At 38.6% G+C, this 23,207-nt stretch overlaps 1 protein-coding gene across 1 annotated transcript; it reads right to left on the reverse strand.

Annotated features, from left to right (window-relative positions):
- Window positions 1-941: 941 nt before the first annotated feature.
- pigo (phosphatidylinositol glycan anchor biosynthesis, class O) lies at window positions 942-22,677 on the reverse strand. The gene is made up of 11 exons (XM_057818097.1): window positions 22,515-22,677; window positions 21,850-22,328; window positions 19,238-19,381; window positions 18,990-19,113; window positions 16,242-16,401; window positions 14,997-15,179; window positions 13,322-14,918; window positions 13,029-13,232; window positions 6,349-6,521; window positions 2,924-2,994; window positions 942-2,650 (listed from the first exon to the last, which is right to left on the reverse strand). The coding sequence occupies exons 2-11, from the start codon at window positions 22,325-22,327 to the stop codon at window positions 2,521-2,523; spliced, it is 3,264 nt and encodes a 1,087-aa protein (XP_057674080.1). The 5' UTR covers window position 22,328; window positions 22,515-22,677; the 3' UTR covers window positions 942-2,520.
- Between the last annotated feature and the right edge of the window lie 530 nt (window positions 22,678-23,207).

Consider the following 23,207-nt stretch of genomic DNA (forward strand, 5'->3'; position numbering starts at 1 on the left):
ACAAATGGAGAGAGTTTGGCACTGTTGATTCTCTCCCAAGGAGTAGCTGTCCACAAAAGATGATGCCAAGAGTTCAGCACAGAATACTTAGAGAGGTAAAAAAGAATCCTAGGGTGTCTGCTAAAGACTGACAGAAATCCCTGGCATAGTCCAATATCTATGTGCACACATCAACTACAGTGGGGAGAACAAGTATTTGATACACTGCCAATGGGTTTTCCCATTGACTGTGTATCAAATACTTGTTCTCCCCACTGTATATGTAAAACTATGGCCAAGAATGGTGTTCAAGGGAGGACTCCACAGAGGAAGCCACTGCTGTCTAAAAAAACACTGTTGCTCGTTTAATGTTCGCAAAAAGGCACATGGACACGCCAGAGAAGTTTGGGCAAAATGTTTTATGGACTGAGGAAACCAAAGTTGAATTGTTTGGGAGTAACACACAACGTCATGTGTGGAGGAGAAATGGAACAGCTCACCAACATCAGCACCTCGTCCCCCATAATGATTTGGGGCGGTTTTGCTACCTCAGGGCCTGGACAACTTACAATCATTAATGGGAGCATTAATTCAAAGGTTTTGTAGGAAAACCTGAGGCCGTCTGTCAGACAGTTGAAGCTAAAAAGAGGACGGATGCTGCAACAAGACAATGACCCAAAACACAGAAGTAAATCAACTTCAGACTGGTTTCACACAAAAAATATTAAATGTGATAGTTCACGGACTTATTTTTCCCCCTTTTGTCATTATTTGAATACTATCCTCATTAAAATATGAAACCCTATAAATATTTGGGTGGTTTTAGTTAAAGCACTTTTTTCATCTGTGTGATTTTGACAAAGATCAGATCACATTTGATGCTGATTTTATGACGAAATGTGAGAAACTCCAAAAAGTTTCTTTTTCATACCACTGTCATTGAAGGTATTCCCAATAGCAATCATATTATAAAGTTATATAAATTATTTTATTTTAAATTATTTTAGTTCCTCGTATTGTCCTACGCATTTTACTCAGAACAAGCCAACAAAAATTGACACCACAGCAGACGCTCCATGGAACAGAACCTTCCATTGATCTGACGAACGCAGTGTTTTTTCAACCTGAGCTCAACATACTTTCAATGTGCATTATTTTAATGAATTATTAGCAACACATTACACATAGTAACCTGGACACTGACTCGGACATTCTTCAGAAAATACATTGTTTCTAAAGGTTGTGGATTCAATGACCTTTCACTACATTATTCAAAAATAAGACATTGCTTTATGTCATGAGTAAGACATCTATTCAATTAGGAATTTGGAAACAATGCTACAAATCATTCGTAAAAATATGAAATGACATGTCAAAAGTCAACAGCCCTATTAAAATGACAGCTTAATAACTCAAAACACACAAAAACAAAACACATGATAGTTTTAAGTAGAATTCTTTTAGATGTCTTCTAATTATTATTATTATTATTATTCAAATTAGTGCTTGCATTACAATGATCAATTGTGATTTAAATATTTAAAATTGACAGTAACCTGGCACTTCAGTATTATCTAAACACAACAAAAATACATTATACAGCAAAAATAGGGAGTTTTTTTTTTTTTTTTGTGATAACCACAAGAGGTGTGCTAGTATTCTTGGGAAGCCACAAAAGTGACACATTCTATTTGCATTGTACAGTGGTACCTCTTCATACGAATTTGTTCCACAATAATGCAACTAATTGGGTTCTAATAAGGCAGTTCTCCTTTGCATGCTGTTTGTCGTTGGTGGGGGTGGAGCGGCCCAGTAAGCCGCGATGTCTAGCCAGTTCACTCACACGCACATCACGCTTATATTTTTCTATCAGTTCTTTCTTAATTTCAATGGTAAGCATCACCTCTTTCCACCACTTGCACTATCCTTCTTGGGACCCGTGTTGATTTCTCTCACAAGAAAATCCACCGTATGTCCGTCTCGCAGGAAAACAATGGAATTGCGACGCTGTCATTAATCGTCGTATTTTGAGCATGTCGTCATATGTAAAGACAAATGGCTAGTCAAATTTTACGTGGAATGTCAAAAGGATCGTATGTCGAGGTACCAATGTATTCGCCTAGTACCGTATTTTCCAGATTATACTGTACTTAACAGTGGAGGCAGCAGTGACAGTCGTAGATTAGTCTTTTAAAAATGTCTGATTACTGCACAATGAACAACACCTTTGCTTTCTGAGGCTGTAAGACATTTAAGAATGGGGAAAACATTCAAAAAGTGCATATCTTACTCAGACTTATTAAATTGGTAGTTCATTTACGTGTCTGAAAGAAAAATAAACTTTCAAAATGTTCCAGATTTGGCAGACTTAACATCTCTCCAGCCAGCCAACCAGCTCACTATTGAGGCTTTAGGTCTGTCTCTGGTTGAGCCTTTGCGCTTGAGATGAAGTGTCTTCAGAGCTTAACCACTTTAACCATTCCTTTTATGGCACAGTGTTCTCCAGTGGGCTGCAATGGTGAAGCAGCAGTTTGGTTGTTGCTACCTAGACACGTCAGGGATAAGTCTCTTGAACCAACGTCCAACGGCCACATCGACTCTAAGCACTAATGAGACACCAAGCAGCGAACATATGCAGCTCACCAGGAACCCTGAAGCTTCAAACATTAACCTAAAAGGAGGAAGACAACATATAAGCATTTTGGAAGTGTCACTCTGGGAAACAGCACTCAGTTGCAATTTTCTGAACTCTGATATCTGTAACTACAAGTAGATATAAGATATCTATTGCAGTGGTCCATTACTACAAGGTGAATCTAGATGCTCTAATGTGTGCACAGTGGAAACCTGTGTAAGTGCCTGGCATTTCCACCGAGTCCATATCCCAAAAAGCCTTTAAAACAAGCGAGTCTGTGTGAGCGGGAAATTGTAGTCAGGCACTTACTTGGGTGCGAAAACACTCCACACCATTAGGTGTCTCCTGAGAATAGCAGCTGCACATGCTGAAGAAAAGACCTGGGAAACAAGAGAAACAGATAATTACAGAAACAAATGAGAATAGCACAACAGGCTGCATGCAGATGCCAAGGCCAAGAAATGTGACTGTTGATCAATTAGAGATGACACAGTCTGAACATTTATTGATTACAACCAAACTCATTTTAGTCTAGTGCTGTCAAATGTATCGCGTTAACAGGCGGTAATTAATTTTTTAACTAATCCCGTTAAAATATTTGATGCTTTTAATGCATGCGTGGAATGACCCGCTCATGCATTTCCTCAAACAGATTACAATGATGCCGTTTTTTTGCACATTGAGAGCTAAGAGGCAGAGAAAGGCGAGTGGACACAGGCGTTCATTGGACCGCGCCGTTTATGGGCATAAGCTTCGGCAACTCCTTCACAACAAACATACAGTAAGTATCATTTAGTGAAAGCACAACAAAATAATATTCCTATCCCTCAAAAAAATATAATGTTCACAAAAAGAAAAGCGCTTCAATCGTTTAGCTCAACAAATACACTGGATGGCAATATTTAGTCACAATATACAGTACAAACTATCAGATGTCTTGTACGTTGTGAAGCCAGCACTCAAATGACAGTGAAGTACAATGGAAACAGGGAACTATACGGCATCAGTCGAAGGACAAAACACACTCATTGGCATGATTTCTAAGTAATTTAATACTCACCTTTGACACCTTGTGGTGTATTTCAATCACTACCTTACGTAGTTAAAGACACTGTGGAAGAACGGCAGGGAGCCCATGTGACGTCATCGCTCGGCGACATCAACAATGGCGAGCTGCTAGTTATTTTTTTATTGAAAATTTTACAAATTTTATTAAAACGAAAACATTAAGAGGGGTTTGTATATAAAATTACTATAACTCGTACTAACATTTATCTTTTAAGAATTACAAGTCTTTCTATCCGTGGATCCCTTTAACAGAAAGAATTAATAATGTTAATGCCATCTTATGGATTTTTTGTTATAATAAACAAATACACTGTATAGTACTTATGCACAGTATGTTGAAAGTATATATCCGTCTTGTGTCTTATCTTTCCATTCCAACAATAATTTACAGAAAAATATGGCATATTTTACAGCTTGTTTGAATTGCAATTACGATTAATTAATTTTTAAGCTCTGATTAACTCTATTAAAAATTTTAATCATTTGACAGCCCTATTTTAGTCATATATTTGATTGGGAAAAAAACCCAAACAATTTTACTTTTAATTCCATTTTGATTGAATGAAAGCCAAATAAACAGATGGAATTTTGATAGGATAATTCATAATTCAAATAATTAATTTCATTTTTTTCCCAGCTAGAAAAACTCAAAATAATGTTTGGTTTATAAACAGCAGAAAAGGGACCGCACTCTTCCAGTTGCTCGATAAAATGTGAAATTATCGCCTTGTTATTTTCAGTGCACCACCAAGTGTGGTCGTTGCTCGATAAAATGTGAAATTATTGCCACGTTATTTTCAGTGCACCACCATGTGTGGGCACATGAATGTCACCCGTTGACACAAAAATATACTGCTTAGTCCTGCTAACGAGCTAGAATGCCTCTTACCGACTACACCTAAGGCCAAACAGTCAGGTTTCTAAAGAAAGAAAGTACACCTCCTGCATTTTGCCTCAATTTTGTCATCGACACTGCTGGCCAAAAGTATTGGCACCTCTGCAATTCTGTCAGATAACGCTCAATTTCTCCCGGAAATTGATTGCAATTACAAATGCTTTGGTAGTAATATTTTCATTTATTTTGCTTGCGATGAAAAAACACAAAAGAGAATGGAAAAAAAATCATTATCATTTCACACAAAACCCCAAAAATGGGCCGGACAAAAGTATTGGCATCCTTTGATAAATCATGTGATGCTTCTCTAATTTGTGAAGTTAACAGCACCTGTTGCTTACCTGTGGCACATAACAGGTGGTGGCAATAACTGAATCACACATGCAGCCAGTTAAAATTGATTAAAGTTGACTAAACCACTGTCCTCTGTCCTTGTGTGTACCACATTGAGCATGGAGAAAAGAAAGAAGACCAAAAAAACTCTCAGAGGACTTGAGAAGCAAAATTGTAAGGAAGCATGGGCAATTTCAAGACTACAAGTCCATCTCTAAAGACCTGAATATTCTTGTGTCTACCGTGCACAGTATCATCAATAAGTGTAAAGCCCATGGCACTGTGGCTAACCTCCCTAGATGTGGACGGAAAAGAAAAATTCATGAGAGATTTCAACAAAAGATTGTGCAGATGGTGGATTAAGAACCTCGACTAACATCCAAACGATTGTGCAGATGGTGGATTAAGAACCTCGATTAACATCCAAACAAGTTCAAGCTGTCCCGAAGTCCGAGGGTACAACAGTGTCAACCTGTACTATCCGTCCGCATCTGAATGAAAAGGGACTCTATGGTAGGATACCCAGGAAAACCCCACTTCTGACCCAGAGACATAAAAAAGCCAGGCTAGAGTTTGCCAAAACTTACCAGCCAAAAGCCAAAAACGTTTTGGAAGAATGTTCTTTGGTCAGATGAGACAAAAGTAGAGCTTTTTGGGGAAAAGGCATCAACATAGAGTTTACAGGGGGAAAAAATGAGGCCTTCAAAGAAAAGAACATGGTCCCCTCAGTCAAACATGGCAGAGGTTCCCTGATGTTTTGGGGTTGCTTTGCATCCTCTGGCGCTGGGGTTGGACTGCTTGACAGTGTGCATGGCATTATAACGTTTGAAGACTATCAACGAATTTTGCAGCATAATGTAGGGCCCAGTGTGAGAAAGGTGGGTCTCCCTCAGAGGTCATGGGTCTTCCAGCAGGATAATGACCCAAAACACACTTCAAAAAGCACTAGAAAATAGTTTGAGAGAAAGCAGTGGAGACTTCTAAAGTTGCCAGCAATGAGTTCAGATCTGAATCCCATAGAACACCTGTGGAGAGATCTGAAAATGGCAGTTTGGAGAAGGCACCCTTCAAATCTCAGACCTGGAGCAGTTGGCGAGAGAAAAATGGTCTAAAATTCCAGCAGAGCATTGTAAGAAACTAATTGATTTATTCCGGAAGCGGTTTTTCGCAGTTATTTCGTCTAAAGGTTGTGTCTGGCCCATTTTTGGAGTTTTGTGTGAAATGATAATGATTTCATTTCTTTTCATTCTTTGTTGTGTTTTTTCATAGCAAGCAAAATAACTGAAGATATTACTACCAAAGCATTTGTAATTGCAATCATTTTCTGGGAGAAATTGAGCATTATCTGTCAGAATTGCAGGGGTGCCAATACTTTTGGCCAGTAGTGTACATTCAGGCATTATTATTTTGTTACATGTGGATACGTTAGTAGTTGTACCTGCAGTCCTTGAATAAAGAGGTAGCGTGTTGAGAGTTGCAGCAGAGCCCAGCTGAACATCTGAGGCTTCTCCCTCAGCCTCATTTCCATCACGGCGTCATCTCCTCCTTTTTCTATCCGAATTCCACGGACCTCGCACACCAAAGGCCAAAAAAGCAGCAACGGACATCCCACTGGGGACAACAAGGCACAATTGGTGGGACATAAATGTTATCAAAGTCTAAATGTTTAGGTATTAAATGTTATATACTTGAATATATTGAACACAAAAAAAAAAACTTATTGTTGCCTACTACCAAAACCTATACTGTCTATACTCCACAGGATCACAAATTTTCTCATGTTCTCATTATTGTTCATTCATTCATTCATCTTCTGAGCAGCTTATGCTCACGAGGTTTGCAAGGGTACTTCTCAGCTAACAATGGGCAGTAGAGAGGATACACCCTGAATTGGTTGCCAGCCAATCACAGATTACTGGTAATGCTAAATAAATATGTATCACTATACATGATACAAGAACAGTAACAACAATCTTACTTTTCTCCCATTACACAGACCATTTAACGACAATGGAAGTAACATACTTATTGTTTAATATCTCTTTGACAGGATTAATGACAACAAAATTATAACAATTGAATTGTTATACAATTTATGTATAAAGCAGTTTTTTCGTCAACGGTGACCATAAAAAATTTTTTGTCCAAGAACAATTTTTTCATGACGATGCCATGATGATGACGAGCTAAAAACGTGTCTTGGAAGACTAAAACATAACGAGACGAATGCCTGTTTTTGTCTGACGAGACGAGATGAAAATTCACCATAAGTTTCCATCTTAAACTCACAATGTGTGACATTTTCCTATTATATGTGTGGTGACTACGCATCATAGCATTGTTTTGCCGTGTGACTCATGTGACGTTCCGCGCCCCAACCCACACACGCTTACTTAACAGTGTCCTCCAGGCTCTAGACTTGCCTTTTGCTGACAAAAATGTAAGGTGCTGCTTGGTAAGTTTTGTTTTCTTATCTAGGTTACAGTGTCGTTTTTGGCAGCTATTTCAATTTTTGTTTTAGTCTTAGTCTTTTGAACGAAAATACTTATTTGTCTTAGTCATATTTTAGTCATTTCAAAATGGTTTCGTCTTTGTCTAGTTTTAGTCGACAATTTTCAAAATGTTTTTTTTCTATAAACTTCAAAAGTTTGGGTCCATGACTAAATAAAAGGTTTCCAACAATTTCAAATGAACATGACAGACGAGCACGTAACTGTTGAGTCTCAAAGGACATCACCATTTTCATGATACTACACACTCAGCGGGAAAACATCACATTATTTACAATTATTTAAACTCACCTGGAGGCACAAACTGTATGTAAAATGTTCAATGAGTTTAAGAAGACACCGAGTCACCACGCTAATGCTAACGTGAACGCTATGCTAACGCTACAAATTAGTGTAGTGTGTGATGATCACTCAGCACAGAGACCTTTAAAGGGTAAAGCAACATGGCATAATCTAGTCTACGATAAGAAAGCAAAAATGATCAAGCAGCATCTGACACATATGCATACCTGTCAAGTCGTAGGGTTTCGGCGTAATTTGAACAAAAGAGCACTGATTTTTAAATGTGTACGCCGTACGTTCAAAATCTGTACGTTTTTCGTGCATTACGTTTATTTTTCTCCGTTCGGATTTTGTCACCGTTTCGGCAACGAGACAATGTGCGTTACTGTGTTGGTTGAATGACGCGAGAAAAGTCAGAGACACAGAGAAAGAAGAGCGGGAGTGGGAAGGAGGGAAGAGTGTTGTCACGCTTTTGCAAACGCGATGCTAGGTGGCTCCAATATTTCCTGACTGTAGCCGACAGCCTCCAATCTACACCCACCTGATGCTACACTAGATAGCATATGCATTAGGGCTGCAGCTATCGAATATTTTAGTAATCGAGTAATCGACAGAAAATTCTATCGATTAATCGAGTAATCGGATAAAACATTTTTTTTTAGGTAAAGAGCAATTATAAATATACTTGAGAAAAAAAGACATTTAATCCAATATTAAAGATTTTCAGTCAATCAATGTCTTTATTTTCGATGTACATTGTTGAAAACAGCCAACAATTGACTAGAAAAAAAAAAATCACTGCCTCGCTCAAAAAACTTCTAGATCTTAAAAAAACAAAACCTATTTCTTACCTAAAAATTTAATTACGCTTCATAACACACATCACTTGAAAGCTACGTGTTTTTCCCCACGTGCTTCAAGTTAATTTCCATTTGTGTCAATTTATTTTTAGGTTCTAGTTAAGTTTTAAGTTAGTCTAAACTGTAAGTACTGATAGGATTTTGAGTTTTTGCAGTGTTCAAAATAAATGTATGATACCTGCTGTATTGGAGCACATTAGGGACCAGTGCTACTTGGCGTTTTATTCAGCAATGACTACTGAGCTAAAACTGACAGTTAGCTTTATTATGTTTTAATTTTAGACTCTCATCACTCTACAGCGCTGTGTTTTTACAGATTAAATAAAGCCTGTATGTAAGACACGTTAGCCACGCATCGAAAGTGGTCATAATCAACAGAAGCCTAGCCCTCCGAAGGGCTAACGTTACGTGAGCGAGTGACAGTAACGTTATATTTATTAGCGATGAGAAGTCTACTGCTTAAAGATGGCAGCTGTTTACTAATGCTGCCCAGGCGCGGCCAAGTCTGTCATTTCGCATCTAGTCCTAAATGCATGCGATATCTATGAGACGCATCGGACACTACCTGCTACCACACTAGCATCCTGCGTGCGTAGTTTTTAGCAACGTCGGCGTATTTTGTAGCGGCTGTCGGCTGCGGTAAGTTGTTTTATTTTATTTATTGCTTCTTCCTCTACGTCAGCGCGTTGTCCCGCATTAAAAGTAGTCCGGGCAAAACGTGATGCTTAGAGATGGCAAAATTAAACGATTCCTCGAGGTGAATAAAATTACTCGGATCAGTTTTTAAACTCGAGTTACTCGAGTTGCTCGAGTATTCGTTTCAGCTCTAATATGCATATTGAACTAGATGCAAAATGACAAACTCGGCGGCGTTAGTAAACAGCCGCCATCTTAAAGCAGTAGACTTCTCAGAAAGGCTCTGTTGTATTGAACCATCCTAGCGAGTCTATGTAACTTTTGATCTAAAATACTCCTAAATCGGCAACATTTTGACTTGAATCTATCTTTAAATGACAAAACTGTTTTAAAACTTTCACATGTCGAAAGTAGACACAAGGGAACTAATGCAAAAACGGAAGCAATTTTAACAACTTTACTGGTTGACTCACAACATTAAATGACGCCCAAACATAGCAAAGGTTACTATGTTTTTTTTTTATTTTTTTTATTTTAAAAAAAACAAAAAGGTAAAACCAGTTACTTTGCCAAGTAATTGCTCTTACATTCATACATAGAAATTGCCAAAAGTGCTACATACAATTATAACAAAAGTCACTGTTAAATTTTAGTATCATGATGTAGCTGAAGATATTGTTCTTTGATTGCACCAGGTTATATGTGACAATATTACCAATAAATTCATATTATTTTAAAAATTAGAGTATTATTTTCGTTTCATATTGCACGCTATATAAAACGTTGTAAGATTAGTTACCAATTTGTAAGGGCATACGTCACTATTTGTAAGATTGCCAACGGCCTCGGGTTGACAGGTATGCATGTGTTTCACAAAATGACCATGGAATAGGCACAGGCTTAATCATTGGAGCGTGTGTGTTGGGCGGAGGGGTTGGGGGAGAGGCGCAGCATGTCACATGAGTGACACAGCCAAACGCTGCTAAATGCGTTCCAACTACACATACAATACGAAAATATCACACATTGTGAATTTATGACAGAAACTATGGCAAATGTTCATCTCGTTCTCGTGTCATTAGACGACAACTGGCATGGAAATATTTTCGTTATCGTAATCGTTGGTGAAAACAGCACTGCTTAGATATGCCACATTGCTTTAGCCTTTAAAGGTCTATTCTGAGTGCTATTTACAGACTAAATGTAACTCGAAGCGTTAGCATAGCATTCGCATTAGGCTAACGGCGAGCGTCCTCGTAAACTCTGACAATTTTTTTTACATAAGTTTTGTGGCATCCAGGTGAGTTTAATTAATTGAAAATAATGTTCTGTTTTCCTGCGGAGTGTTTATTATCATCACAAAGATGGTGATGACCTTGTCGACTAAAATTATGTGCTCGTCTGTCAATGTTGATTGAAACTGCTGGAAAACTATTGTTTATTTATTTATTCATGGACAAAAACTTTTGAAGTTTACAGACAAAAACATTTTGAGTAATTGTCGACTACAACTAGATGAAGACGGCATTTTGAAATAACAATTATGACTAAGACTAATAAGTATTTTCATCCAAAAGACTACAACAAATGACAAAAATTAAAAAGGCTGTCAAAAACAACACTTGTATATAGTGTAATTTCAGCATCTTCTGTTGAGGTAGATTAGAAATGTCAGGTTTGTGCAATTCATACACTTTTGCAATTTATTTTTAATGAATCAAGAGACATTTTTATTAGACCGTCCGGAGGGCTAAAATCTCTCTCGCTTTGTTTGTCTTCTTGGTGGAGACATTAACTCAAATCGACTACTCTGTCATTTGTGGACAGATGGTGATTAAATTTGGAAAGTACTGTACTAGTATATTCTAGGGATGTAAACGCATCAATCCTTGGAGCCGGATTTTATTTATTCTTTTGTCTCAGGGCTGATTAATGAATTCATTAATCAATTAATGACTTATTGGCGAATGTAGGTTCGGACTTTTCCAGTGGAAGGCATGTGCTTTTTGAGCAGGGGTGCACGATATCAATTATTTGAAACCGATATCGATAACTTCCTGCTCCTCAAGGCAGATACCGATACGATAACCGATAATATATATAATTTTTCAATGTATATTCACCTGAGTTTTTCAACACCTGTAGGTCAAAAATACTAACGTTGATTCAGCATAGATTTGTCTTTGACCGAACCAGAATTTCATGATGACATGAACGTTATTATAACGAACAAAACAAAGACAAGAACAGTTTTGACTTCAAATAAAGTGCCCTTAATAATTTTCTCAAATAAATATAATTTGAGTCAATCACAATCAATAATTCAATATTTTTAACGATGTGTTCCGCTGAACAATGAGCACAGATCTAAAACAAACATAAACCAGACAGGTATTGTGCTTTGTCAGCAGATTAAACATTTGGTGCAACAGGACAGGAGACTTTTGTTGTCTTGGTCCATGAAACAACTTTCTTAACCTGGCAAATATAGAACAGCAAGCCTATCAATAACCAAAAGGTCTCTCAAGAACTTGTAAACATAACACTGTAAAATGCAAACGTTTGTGAATTGCCATAGTAAGGTTTCTAACTCAGTGAAGCAAAAATACGGCCTCTAAAACAGTAACATAACTTTGCAAACTGGCGAAACAAAAGTTGAAACAAATGCACACATCCCAATCAGACACCGTGCCAAAAATATTATTGTTAGGTCCGATAATATGTATTGTTATTGGATTTATCGGGATGACGTCATAATTCCTATTATCAGACCGATTACCGTATTTTCCGCACTATAAGGCGCTCCTAAAAGCCTTCAGTTTTCTCAAAAGCCGACAGTGCGCCTTATAATCCGGTGCACTTTATACTAGTATATGAATCAATATTGAGCCGCAACAGTTTATTTATTTATTTATTTTTTTTGACCGAGTTATACAAATTTGCAAACAAAAACGGGCTTACAAATTTGCTCCATTATAATAAGAAAACCACAAATAACACTCTCCATCATAATATACAAAATCTTTGCAACTTTGCACTATTAAGAGTGTTACTATATTGTGATTGCACCAACGTTTAACACTTTAAGGTTAACCTTTTTTGTCTGATTTTGCATGCCTTTGATATTGCATTTATATTTCATAGAAATAATTGTTCACAATGGCCTGGTTTGGTTCCTTTTTTCAGGACACCTTGAACTTCATGTCCAAACTGTTGTTTTTTTCACTGACCAGTTATAAATCAACATTTTGGGACCAAAAAGACAAAAATCCCCTAAAAATTTGAATAAATAATTTAATATTTGATAATTCGGCATAAGCAGCAGGTATAGTCATAGGCGTTTTTGGCCTTTATACATGCTCTGGTCAAATAAAGGGCATACATTGCAAAACAGTGGAAAAATTATAACCCATCTAACACAAAAAGGGTGACTGTGTACAAGAAAAATGTTCCCCTCCATTTTGTGATATAAATGTTGCACTAAATGTTTTACCTTGTTGTTGTGTTGCTGTTTTGTTGACATTCCCTTTAGCGCAGCACCGTCTAATGGATGCATAAAATAACCCCAGCCTCTACTGTAGCGTTTATTCTATGCGCCTTATAAAGCGGTGCGCCATATATATGGAAAATGTTTTAAAATATGTCATTCACTGAAGGTGCGCCTTATAATCCAGTGCGCCTTACAGTGCAGAAAATACGGTATTATCGGGCCGATAATTATCGTGCACCTCTATCTTTGAGTGAGAAAAATTGCCAATCATGTCTCTGGGTTGATGATACTTTTATGGACCGGGGCAGAGGTAGTTTGTTTTAACTTGTTTCTGAAGTACCTGCAAACAGTATCTGTGAAGCAAACGTGTTGAGGGCAACCAATGAGGCCGGCAGTAAGGTGCCTGTGTGCCCGTCAGGAAATCCTACAAAGGCTGCTCCCCACTGAATGGAAGGGAAGGAAGGCAGGTGACCTGTTGCGTGGAAAAACTGGGATGCTGCCAGTGACCACAGCACAATAGGAGTCCAAGGCACATTGAAACCATCTAAGGAAAATAGTGACATTGTCATATTTGATGAGGTGATGATGTACAGTAGGTAGATAAGCAAGGAAATGACAACATTCCCAACTCACCACAATATACACCCTGCCGGCCATAGAGGGTTGTGGAGGAGGCGTGAATGTGCAGCAGAGCCCCCATTTCAAACAGCAGGAGGAGGAATGACAGAGCCATGCCCTCTGGGTGCAAAAGCATCAGACCCAATCCCAGCAGCCCACAGAACAGAAGCAGTGGGGCAGAGTAGACCGTTCCTAGGCCGTAAGCCTCTACAGCATGTCTATTGGCCAGTTTACCGGCCTGACTCGTCTCTTCGTCATTTAACGAGTGCCGCATTCGCTGGTAGATTTGGGGGATGAGGTGGTGAAGCTCTGCTTGGGGGCTTATACCGGTGCTGGCTCGGTAGCGTGGCGGTGGCACAGATGAACTCTTAGTCATACTTGCAGGTCTGGCCTTCACAAATACAGTGAGTGGATCGAGCCAGATCAGTGTGAACCCCAGTCCCAGGAGACAATAGGCAGCCCTAGGGAGGACAAGCTGGGCCAGTTTGATCAGCTCAGCTAAATCTCTGAAATTATCCTCTGGAGAGGCACTAACTGCCCAATGAAGACCCAGACACACAGACAGCAAGGGTAGGATCCATCGGGCTGTAAATACTGTTCCACCTGAGGAGTTTAGGTTTCCGTAGTAGCGTAGACATCTTCTTAGAAGATATGTCCAAACAGCTAGTGAGAAGACCGAGAGGATGTAGTAAATGTTCTTCAGCTTATTATCCTTCACCCGAGCAAGAGAAGAAAGGAAGGGAGATGGCTGACAGGAAATATCCCCTTCTCTACAGCCATGGAAGAAGAGGGAGAGATAGAGGCTCCCAACGAGGGGAGCAAAGAAGGCTAGGAGAGTGCTACTTTCTTTCCTTACTGTTGCTGATGCAGAAGCAGGTGAGGGCAGCAGCAATGTAGGCTTCAAAGGGTCTTGGTTGGTAGGCAGGAGGAGGCCTTCCCAATTGAGATGAAGAAGAATGCAGATAGCCAAGGTTAAAAGCAAGAAGGTGACAACACGACCCTCAGCAAATAGATAGCTGTCAGAAAACATGGCAAAACAGCGAATGAGTATGACCAAGAAAGGTGGTGAGAAAGGATTATGCGGGGTCCTCCTACTTGCACTCATGCGGGCTTTAGCTCCATTTTTAACCATGGCGGTTTTCTTAGACTGGAGGGCCCGGAACAGAAAGAACAGCTCTGAGGTGAAGGCCGAAGCAGCCATGCACCACATAAACTCGATACGGCCGCAAGAGAGCAGCTGACCAACAGCAACACAAATGCCAGCAATCAGCACACCTACAACAGCCGCCTTCAGAGGGAAATTATTCTCTCTGACAAGCACAAATGATATTTCCGACACGGTGAAACACGTCATACAGGCAAGCGCCAAGATGATTATACCGACAACCATTTTAAGCGGGCTGAAACGTGCCCAGATGGCTCGGCAAGCATCACGGACAGAGGTGAGGTAGGCCTGCAGTTCAGTCAGCAGTTCATGAGAGGATGAGTGTCTCTCTCGGACGAATTTGAGATACTCTGAGGAGATATTTTCAAACTGATCCTTAAGCAGAGTCATAGTGTCAGGTGGTATATCATTGGCCACACCAGAGTATGACACCAGGAAACGGTTGACCTTGAGAAACAAAATGCACACATCACTAAAACAAAATCAAAACAACTCTTTTACAAGATTCTGTACTGTGTACCGAACCTGTTTTGCATTAATCCACAGCGCCTCTAGCTGGCTGGGACGTGCAACTGCGTCTGTTGCTGTGCCAACCGGTGGAAACACTGGTAATAGAACCTGGCCGACACTGCTGTATGGGATAGGCACGCCAAGCAGCAGGGCCAGGGTGGGTACCAGGTCAGTCTGGGGCACCACATCTGGTTCATTCTAAAGATAGGGATGGACATATATTTATGTAGAAATACAGTTGCAATTTCATGATCAATGTAACACGTTGTCAATTCCACTTGTGCAGTCCCTAAATAGCATTGAAATAATAATGTAATGTATAATGTCCTGACCAATGCACCTTCCTGCTATTAGCAGCGTTGCATTTTGTATATTACTGTAGGTGATGCTCCATTTAAAAAGCAATTATGGAAATTAATGTTGCACTTCAAGACTTTGGTGGGAGGTGCACTTTATTAATGGCTAGCAATGGAAAGACCGCCTACAAGCATCCATTCACTGGGTATCAACAACAACATGTATTCTCAAGCTGTTTCATTTAATCATAACAGATGGTCACTTACCCCCCACATTTTTCTAGAAGTTCAATCAAATAAAACAATGGCTAACAGATTTTCAGTTTTATTTTAATTTCAGTGTACAAAACAATGGACTACAAACATGACCATATCCTCAGTTACATGAGCACATTTCATGTGCAATATTTTTACTCTACTGTGAGTGCGAGAGAAGCCCAGTGAACGACTTGATGTCACATCTGTTCCTAATATGATGCATGGATGAGATTTAACCACTTTTAATTATGTAAAATACAAAACGGGACCACACAAATATTAAAACACTATGTATTTATAAAACTGTACAATATTGCTCTGGGAACCACATATACTTTTTTTTTCAGCTGACCATCGGTAGTACACTTTAACATGCCCTGTGGTTAACTCATTTTTTGCCATTGATGGCAGTGGATGTCCAAATGATTTAACTGAGATGGTTGCCAGTGAATTATCATACAGTGCCATTATTTATCACCGTCAAAAGCAGCAAATGAGTTAATGATGATTTATTCAAAAATATTTTTATTGTGGCTACTGTTGGAGCAGTGAGGAACTGCAGTGCATCACACATACAGTACATGTGTTTGCCTCCATATTTTTCTGAAGGAATATTAGAAAACACAATTTATTATTGCATTTGATTATAACTTTCCAGCTAAATTACTGCAGCACTTGGAAGACAACGCTGATGATTTCTACAGACCTGTGACGGCGCTCCAGGAAAGAGGGGAACAGGACTGTAGAGAAAAATGGCTGAATCAGTCTCCTTCTGACTTTCACCTCCATGATCACCTGTGTCTGTCATCCCGTGATCTCCCATCACTACCAAGATTGTGTCGTTTTGCATACGGTCGATCACAGACCTGGAGGAACGGACGTCAGTGTTATTTGACAGAGAAATATACAGCTCGTTTTGGAATTAAAAAAATAAAAAATAAAATCCCAAGTGGCCGCTTTATTACATACTGCGTTTTACCATGAGAAAACGGAAAAGGAAAAATTTCATGCTTTTAGACATGAAGACATGATTAAATATATTTTTATTACTGATGGAGTTATATTTATTTTGTATAGAAGTGTTCTGTGCCAAAAACTATTCACAGAGACATTAATGCACAACAACAATACACACAATTAATGTGTGTTACCCAGTATGTTTGCTTTTTACTGGATTGTATACGAGCATTTTACTGCTCTATCAAAGCACACAGCATATACAGTTGTGGTCAAAAGTTTACATACACTTGTGAAGAACATAATGTCATGGCTCTCTTGAGTTTCCAGTTATTTCTACAACTCTGATTTTTCTCTGATAGAGTGATTGGAACAGATACTTCTTTGTCACAAAAAACATTCATGAAGTTTGGATCTTTTATGACTTTATTATGGGTGAACAGAAAAAAGTGATCAAATCTGCTGGGTCAAAAATATATATACAGCAGCGCTAATATTTGGTAACATGTCCCTTGGCCATTTTCACTTCAATTAGGCGCTTTTGGTAGCCATCCACAAGCTTCTGGCAAGCTTCTGGTTGAATCTTTGAACACTCCTCTTGACAGAATTGGTGCATTTCAGTTAAATTTGATGGCTTTCTGACATGGACTTGTTTCTTAAGCATTGTCCACAAGTTCTCAATGGGGTTTAAGTCAGGACTTTGGGAAGGCCATTCGAAAACCTTAATTCTAGCCTGATTTAGCCATTCCATTACCACTTTTGATGTGTGTTTGGGGTCATTGTCCTATTGGAACAACCAACTGCGCCCAAGACCCAATCTTCGGGCTGCTGACGTTAGGTTATCTTGAAGAATTTGAAGGTAATCCTCCTTCTTCATTATCCCATTTACTCTCTGTAAAGCACCAGTTCCATTGGCAGCAAAACAGCCCCACAGCATAACACTACCACCAATGTGCTTGACGGTAGCCATGGTGTACTTGGGGTTAAAGGCCTCACCTTTTCTCCTCCAAACATATTGCTAGGCATTGTGGCCAAACAGCTTGATTTTTGTTTCGTCTGACCACAGAACCTTCCTCCAAAGGTCTTATCTTTGTCCATGTGATCAGCAGCAAGCTTCAGTTGAGCCTTAAGGTGCCGCTGTTGGAGCAAGGGCTTCCTTCTTGCACGGCAGCCTCTCAGTCCATGGAGATGCAAAACATGCTTGACTGTGGACACTGACACCTGTGTTCCAGCAGCTTCTAATTCTTGGCAGATCTGGTTTTTGGTGATTCTCGGTTGAATCTTCACCCTCCTGACCAATTTTCTCTCAGCAGCAGGTGATAGCTTGCGTTTTCTTCCTGATCGTGGCAGTGACAAAACACTGCCATGCACTTTATACTTACAAACAATTGTTTGCACTGTTGCTCTTGGGACCTGCAGCTGCTTTGAAATGGCTCCAAGTGACTTTCCTGACTTGTTCAAGTCAATGATTCGCTTTTTCAGATCCATGTATGTATATTTTTGACCCAGCAGATTTGATCACTTTTTCTGTTAACCCATAATAAAGTCATAAAAGAACCAAACTTCATGAATGTTTTTTGTGACAAAGAAGTATCTGTTCCAATCACTCTATCGGAGAAAAATCAGAGTTGAAGAAATAACTGGAAACTCAAGAGAGCCATGACATTATGTTCTTCACAAGTGTATGTAAACTTTTGACCACAACTGTACGTGTTCTGGAGTGGTCAAGTCAAAGTCCAGACATGAACCCCATTGAGATGCTATGGCATGACCTAAAGACGGCGATTCATGCCAGACTTTCCAGGAATCTGACTGAACTACAGCAGTTTTGTTGAGAATGTAATGGTTAAATGAAATGGTTCAGTTATTTTCCCCCCTTTTGTCATTGTTTGTAAACTATCCTCATTAAAATATGAAAACCTATACATGTTTAGGTGGTTTTAGTTAAAGCAGACGTTGTTTTTTTCATCTGTGTGATTTTGACAAAGATCAGATCACATTTGATGGTGATTTTATGTAGAAATGTGAAAAACTCCTAAAGATTTAGATACTTTTTCATACCACTGTATACACACGCGCATACGTGTATGCATATATACGCTGTGTGCTTTGAAAGATCAGTAAAATGCTGGTATACAATCCGGTAAAAAACAAACAAACAAACTGGGTAACACACGTTAATTCAATGCATAAACATTTTCATAAGATTGTCATAATCTTGACATGACACCTGTCAGGGACGTGATTATCGATTATGATTAACATGCTTATGACAGATGTCATTATATGTCCAACCCTGACTCAAATACATTGAAAACAATGTCAACTTTGCATCACAAGTGACATACGTTACCGAATAATACTTAATGAGGGTCATCCATTTAACAATTATGACAGTGTAATGATAAGCATTCAAATAAAGTGGAACCAAAAATTGTTGAGCACATGTTAGAGCACAATAAAAGTATGACACACTTATTTCACATTATTGACTGACCTGATGACTCCATCCATTTGGACAAGTTTGTCTGCCATTGCTGGGTGGTCAGGACCAAACGTGTGACCACAGTGGTCCACCCCGAGGAAATGAGCAACCAATATATCCCATTGATCGCCCACCACTATCAAAGAAAACAAAGTGACAGACGGAATTAAAGTAAAGTTCATACCCTGGATTACAAAAAATTAAAAAGAAATAATAATAACAGTTAATAAAAAAAAAAAAAAAAAAAAAAAAAAACATACTAGTTTTGTAGAGATCCTGGAGGATCCCATTGTCCACAGTGTGTAGGTCCTTTACATTAAAAGAGGGAAAGGGCAGAGAGCGGTAGAATTTCTTTGGGAAAAGACTCTCCCAGGTGTCATCACCCATGAATACCACTCGTTTTCCTGTTAAAAAGGATGCACGGATTAAAGTTAAAAATAAAACTGTGGACTATTTTTTTTTCTTTTGAAGGAATTAAAAAGGTCTATTACATTTTTGAAAGTAACTAGAAAATGCAAATTTCTGGAGAATTGTGATGGTATCTTTCCTGTAATGGTTGGTACATCAGGTCACTTCCTGTTGATTTTGGGGTATTTCTGGGCCACTTTGGGTTGATAATGGTCACAGCTCTACAGGTCACTTTCAGTCAATGGAATGGCAAATAGGGCCATTGGAAATGAATGGGAAATTTTTTGGCAAAAACAAACTTTTGTGCTCCTTAAATTCCTGAATTATTTTAAGTATGAATTATGTGATTTGGAAAATACTGTAGGACTAAACACATTCTGATATTTTACTTTTTTTTTTCTCCCAAAAACCTGCATTTTGGGGGCGAACTGTAATTTTTGTTTGTTGTCAAACCAAAGTTTCTCTGTGTCATACAAGAATTGAGGTCGTTTTGATGTTTAAACGATGTCAGACTGGCAAGCGCTGGGAAGTGCGTCGAAGAAAAACCAATTAAAAAAAATATATAAATTATAGATCAGGAGTTTCAAACTCATTTTGATTTGCGGGCCACATTTTTGGCAATTAGGTCTCATATGAGCCAAAGTAGTTTATTTTTGGCCAAGTAAGTTAACTGACATTCATTCGCCCCTCTGAGTCAAAAGGATTGGATGTCAGTCGCCGTCAGTGACACTGGAAGATGAGCATTCACAGCCAGTCCTTCCAGTATAAGTGAACTGAACATCTATCGTTGTCAATGGCAGACTATGAGCAAATAATGCGTCACTTCCATTTAATTTTAAGATACTTGCAAGTCATGACCTGTAAATTTTGGATCACTTCCTGTTGATCTTTCGGGCATTTCCAGGTTACTTCTCGTTGATTTTTTTATTTTACTTCCTGTTGGTTCTGGGGTATTTTCTGTTCACTTCCTTGGTAACTCATTGGCTGCCACTGACAGTGGTAAACATCCAATCCATTTTGACGTGGAGTGGGCTAATGAACAAATGTAAATGTGAGCACGAAAGTGAGCCAAGTGCTTTTAAGCTGCCAATGTCAAAATAAAAGCATATGATTTTGTATGTACAGCAAGGGCGTAGGTTTGTATAGGGACGGTAGGGACATAACACTACCAACTTTTCAGGATGCTCGAATTGTCCCCTCCAACTTTTAAGCAACCTTATTTGCATTATATAATGACTTCAATTATATAGGTAATTTAGATGGTCTTCTCATATGTTGAAAGGCTTGAATATAACCTACCATTATTAATTTCCTGACTAAAAAGTTTTTTTTTTTTTTTTTGTATTTATTAGACAATTTTGAGTGGTCTTAAGGCAAATGTTTTTTTTTTTTTTTGCATTCCTGGATAGTTAAGAAGTTTTAAAAAATGTGTCTTTAGTAGTTTTTGAAAACAAAGGTTTGAATCGAACGGTGTATCACCTGAACCAATGCATATGCACTTCAAAAACCCACCTTCTTAATATTGGAAGAAAAAAACCTTAAAATTCCCTCGTTGTTAGTGCAAATCTACTACAAAAAAGTGAAATTATCTGCCAGTGTGTCAAGTAAAACCTTCTCAGATTTTTTTTTAAAATAAGAACAATAGCGAGCTGAAAATAAGCTTAACAGACTTATTTTAAGCAAAAAGTTTATATATTTAATCTGAAAAAAAAAAACTTGTTTGTCATAAATGTTCTTAATTCAAGAAAGATATTGTTCAAAATATTATTTAAAAGCAATCTTTTCTGGATTTAGTTGAAAAATGACCAACTTTTAGATGTATGGTCTTAATAAGAACATATAGTAATATCTACTTATAGTGGAATAATCTGATGCAATAATCTGTGAACTAGCCTTTAACCCTCAACACAAGATGGAGAAAATTATTCGACAAGATTTATGAAAAATTATCAGATTTAGAAGTTATACTAACTTTCACACTGCAAATGTATAAGTCAAAAAAGATTTATTTTGCATTAATCATTTTGCCTATCAATTAACTAGGTTCATACTGGTGAGAAATGTAGCTCTGACCCCCATTCACACAATCTGTTTGGTGCCATTAATGTCCCGTCCCAAGCAAAAAGTGTACATGAAGGCTGTTATGCTGTTCTATCGTCCCGACGAATAGTCAGACCATACCTACGAACTTGATGTACAGTATGAATGAGCTACAGCGTGCCTGTCAGGCAGATCAAGCCCGTGGGCCGGACTGGACCCCCTGGCAAGCCACTTCCGGCCCGCGGGCCATACATTTGACAACTTTATAGATGGTAACTTTTGCATTGCATGCAAACCTAGAATCAATAAAACAAGAGGATAACAACAAAAACAAGTGATAAAAGAAGGTTAGGCAGCACAAATTATTGCTGCTGTACTGATATGGTTTACAATTGAACAGAACGAATGTGTATGCAGTACATACCAACTTGACCAAACTGGTGGATGAGGTTGTCCTCCAAGATGGCACTAGATGCAAAGTTATTACTTATATCAACAAAAGTAGGCAAAGATCCAGTAGTCAATCCCTTGATCCTCTGCATGGTGGTCGTGGGTGGGTCAGCACGAAATGGGTACAAGCGGCACTGTGTAGGCCTGGATGAGGTTGTCTCCTCAAAAACACGCAGCTTGTTCTCAAAGAAACGGGGCGACGTGTTGTGGGGATCAAAATGAGCAAAGTCAAACTTCAAGGCATCGATGAGGATTATGACAGCCCTACGAAAACGTGGTTGTACCCCACAAAAGTCTCTTGACTGTCCGCTTGGCTCCAGTACATCTCCGCAGGTGCTGGTGCGGTTCACCTCCACTCGTACCAGCAGAAACCCACTCATAAACAGGTAAATTCCCACAAAATACATTGAACACACCCAGAGGAGTAGAGATAAGGCTGGGACCCCTTTCATCCTACAAGACAACAGTTTAGCATTAAGCTTTTTATTTTAAGGGATTGGAAATGAGTAAGAATGACAGTATTACGACGTCAACTACAAGTTCTGATCAAATCAATATAAACGATGTTCTTTTCGACAGGCTCTATCATTGAGTTTATTTACAATCAGCTAGCCTGGTTCTTAAAAGAAACACACTGACCTTGTAGAAGTAATGCTCCCGTCGTCATTCAACCTGGGCGGACTTTACGATCGCTGGGTTGGACCAAGATTCAGGTGTCTCAGGGTATTCACGTTGTTTTGCCCCCAGCCTCATTGAGTTGTCACTTGTCAGCTCACTCAGCACGATTAGACAGTGGGTAGGAACGGAAGTGCGCACGGAACGTTTGCCTAAATTCCGTACGGACATTTTACCATGTGGCACTGAAATAGAGGGTTCATTTTGCTCCTCATTTTGCTTGCAGGTATACATTTATGAAATTATAAATTATGAAATTAAATATAAAACAGTGTGGGGTGGGCTCTTTGCATGAAAACTCCCGTGTTGTCCAAAAATTAATAAATAAATAAGTAAATTAATAATAATAATAATAATAAAAAAAAACACCGGTCTTTCCCTTCTCAAGGAAAAATGTTAGGTTTATTTATTCATTCCCATTTGCTTGTATTTTATGTGAAGTTATTTTATGCAGCTCGGCATTACAAAAGAATCTGTTCTCATTACTGTTACTGCTAATACTATTTTTACTACATATTTATTTTACTGCTAAGAAATCCTGCACATGCTGGTTTAACCAGTCCTAAAACAAAACACAACAAATGTATGGAGGTAGATTTGTGTCTTTATTATTCAATCAAAAAAAAGTTGATTCAATGAATATATGTATATATATAT

This window comes from Corythoichthys intestinalis, chromosome 17 (genome assembly GCF_030265065.1).
Source record: "Corythoichthys intestinalis isolate RoL2023-P3 chromosome 17, ASM3026506v1, whole genome shotgun sequence".
Lineage (NCBI taxonomy): Eukaryota > Metazoa > Chordata > Actinopteri > Syngnathiformes > Syngnathidae > Corythoichthys > Corythoichthys intestinalis.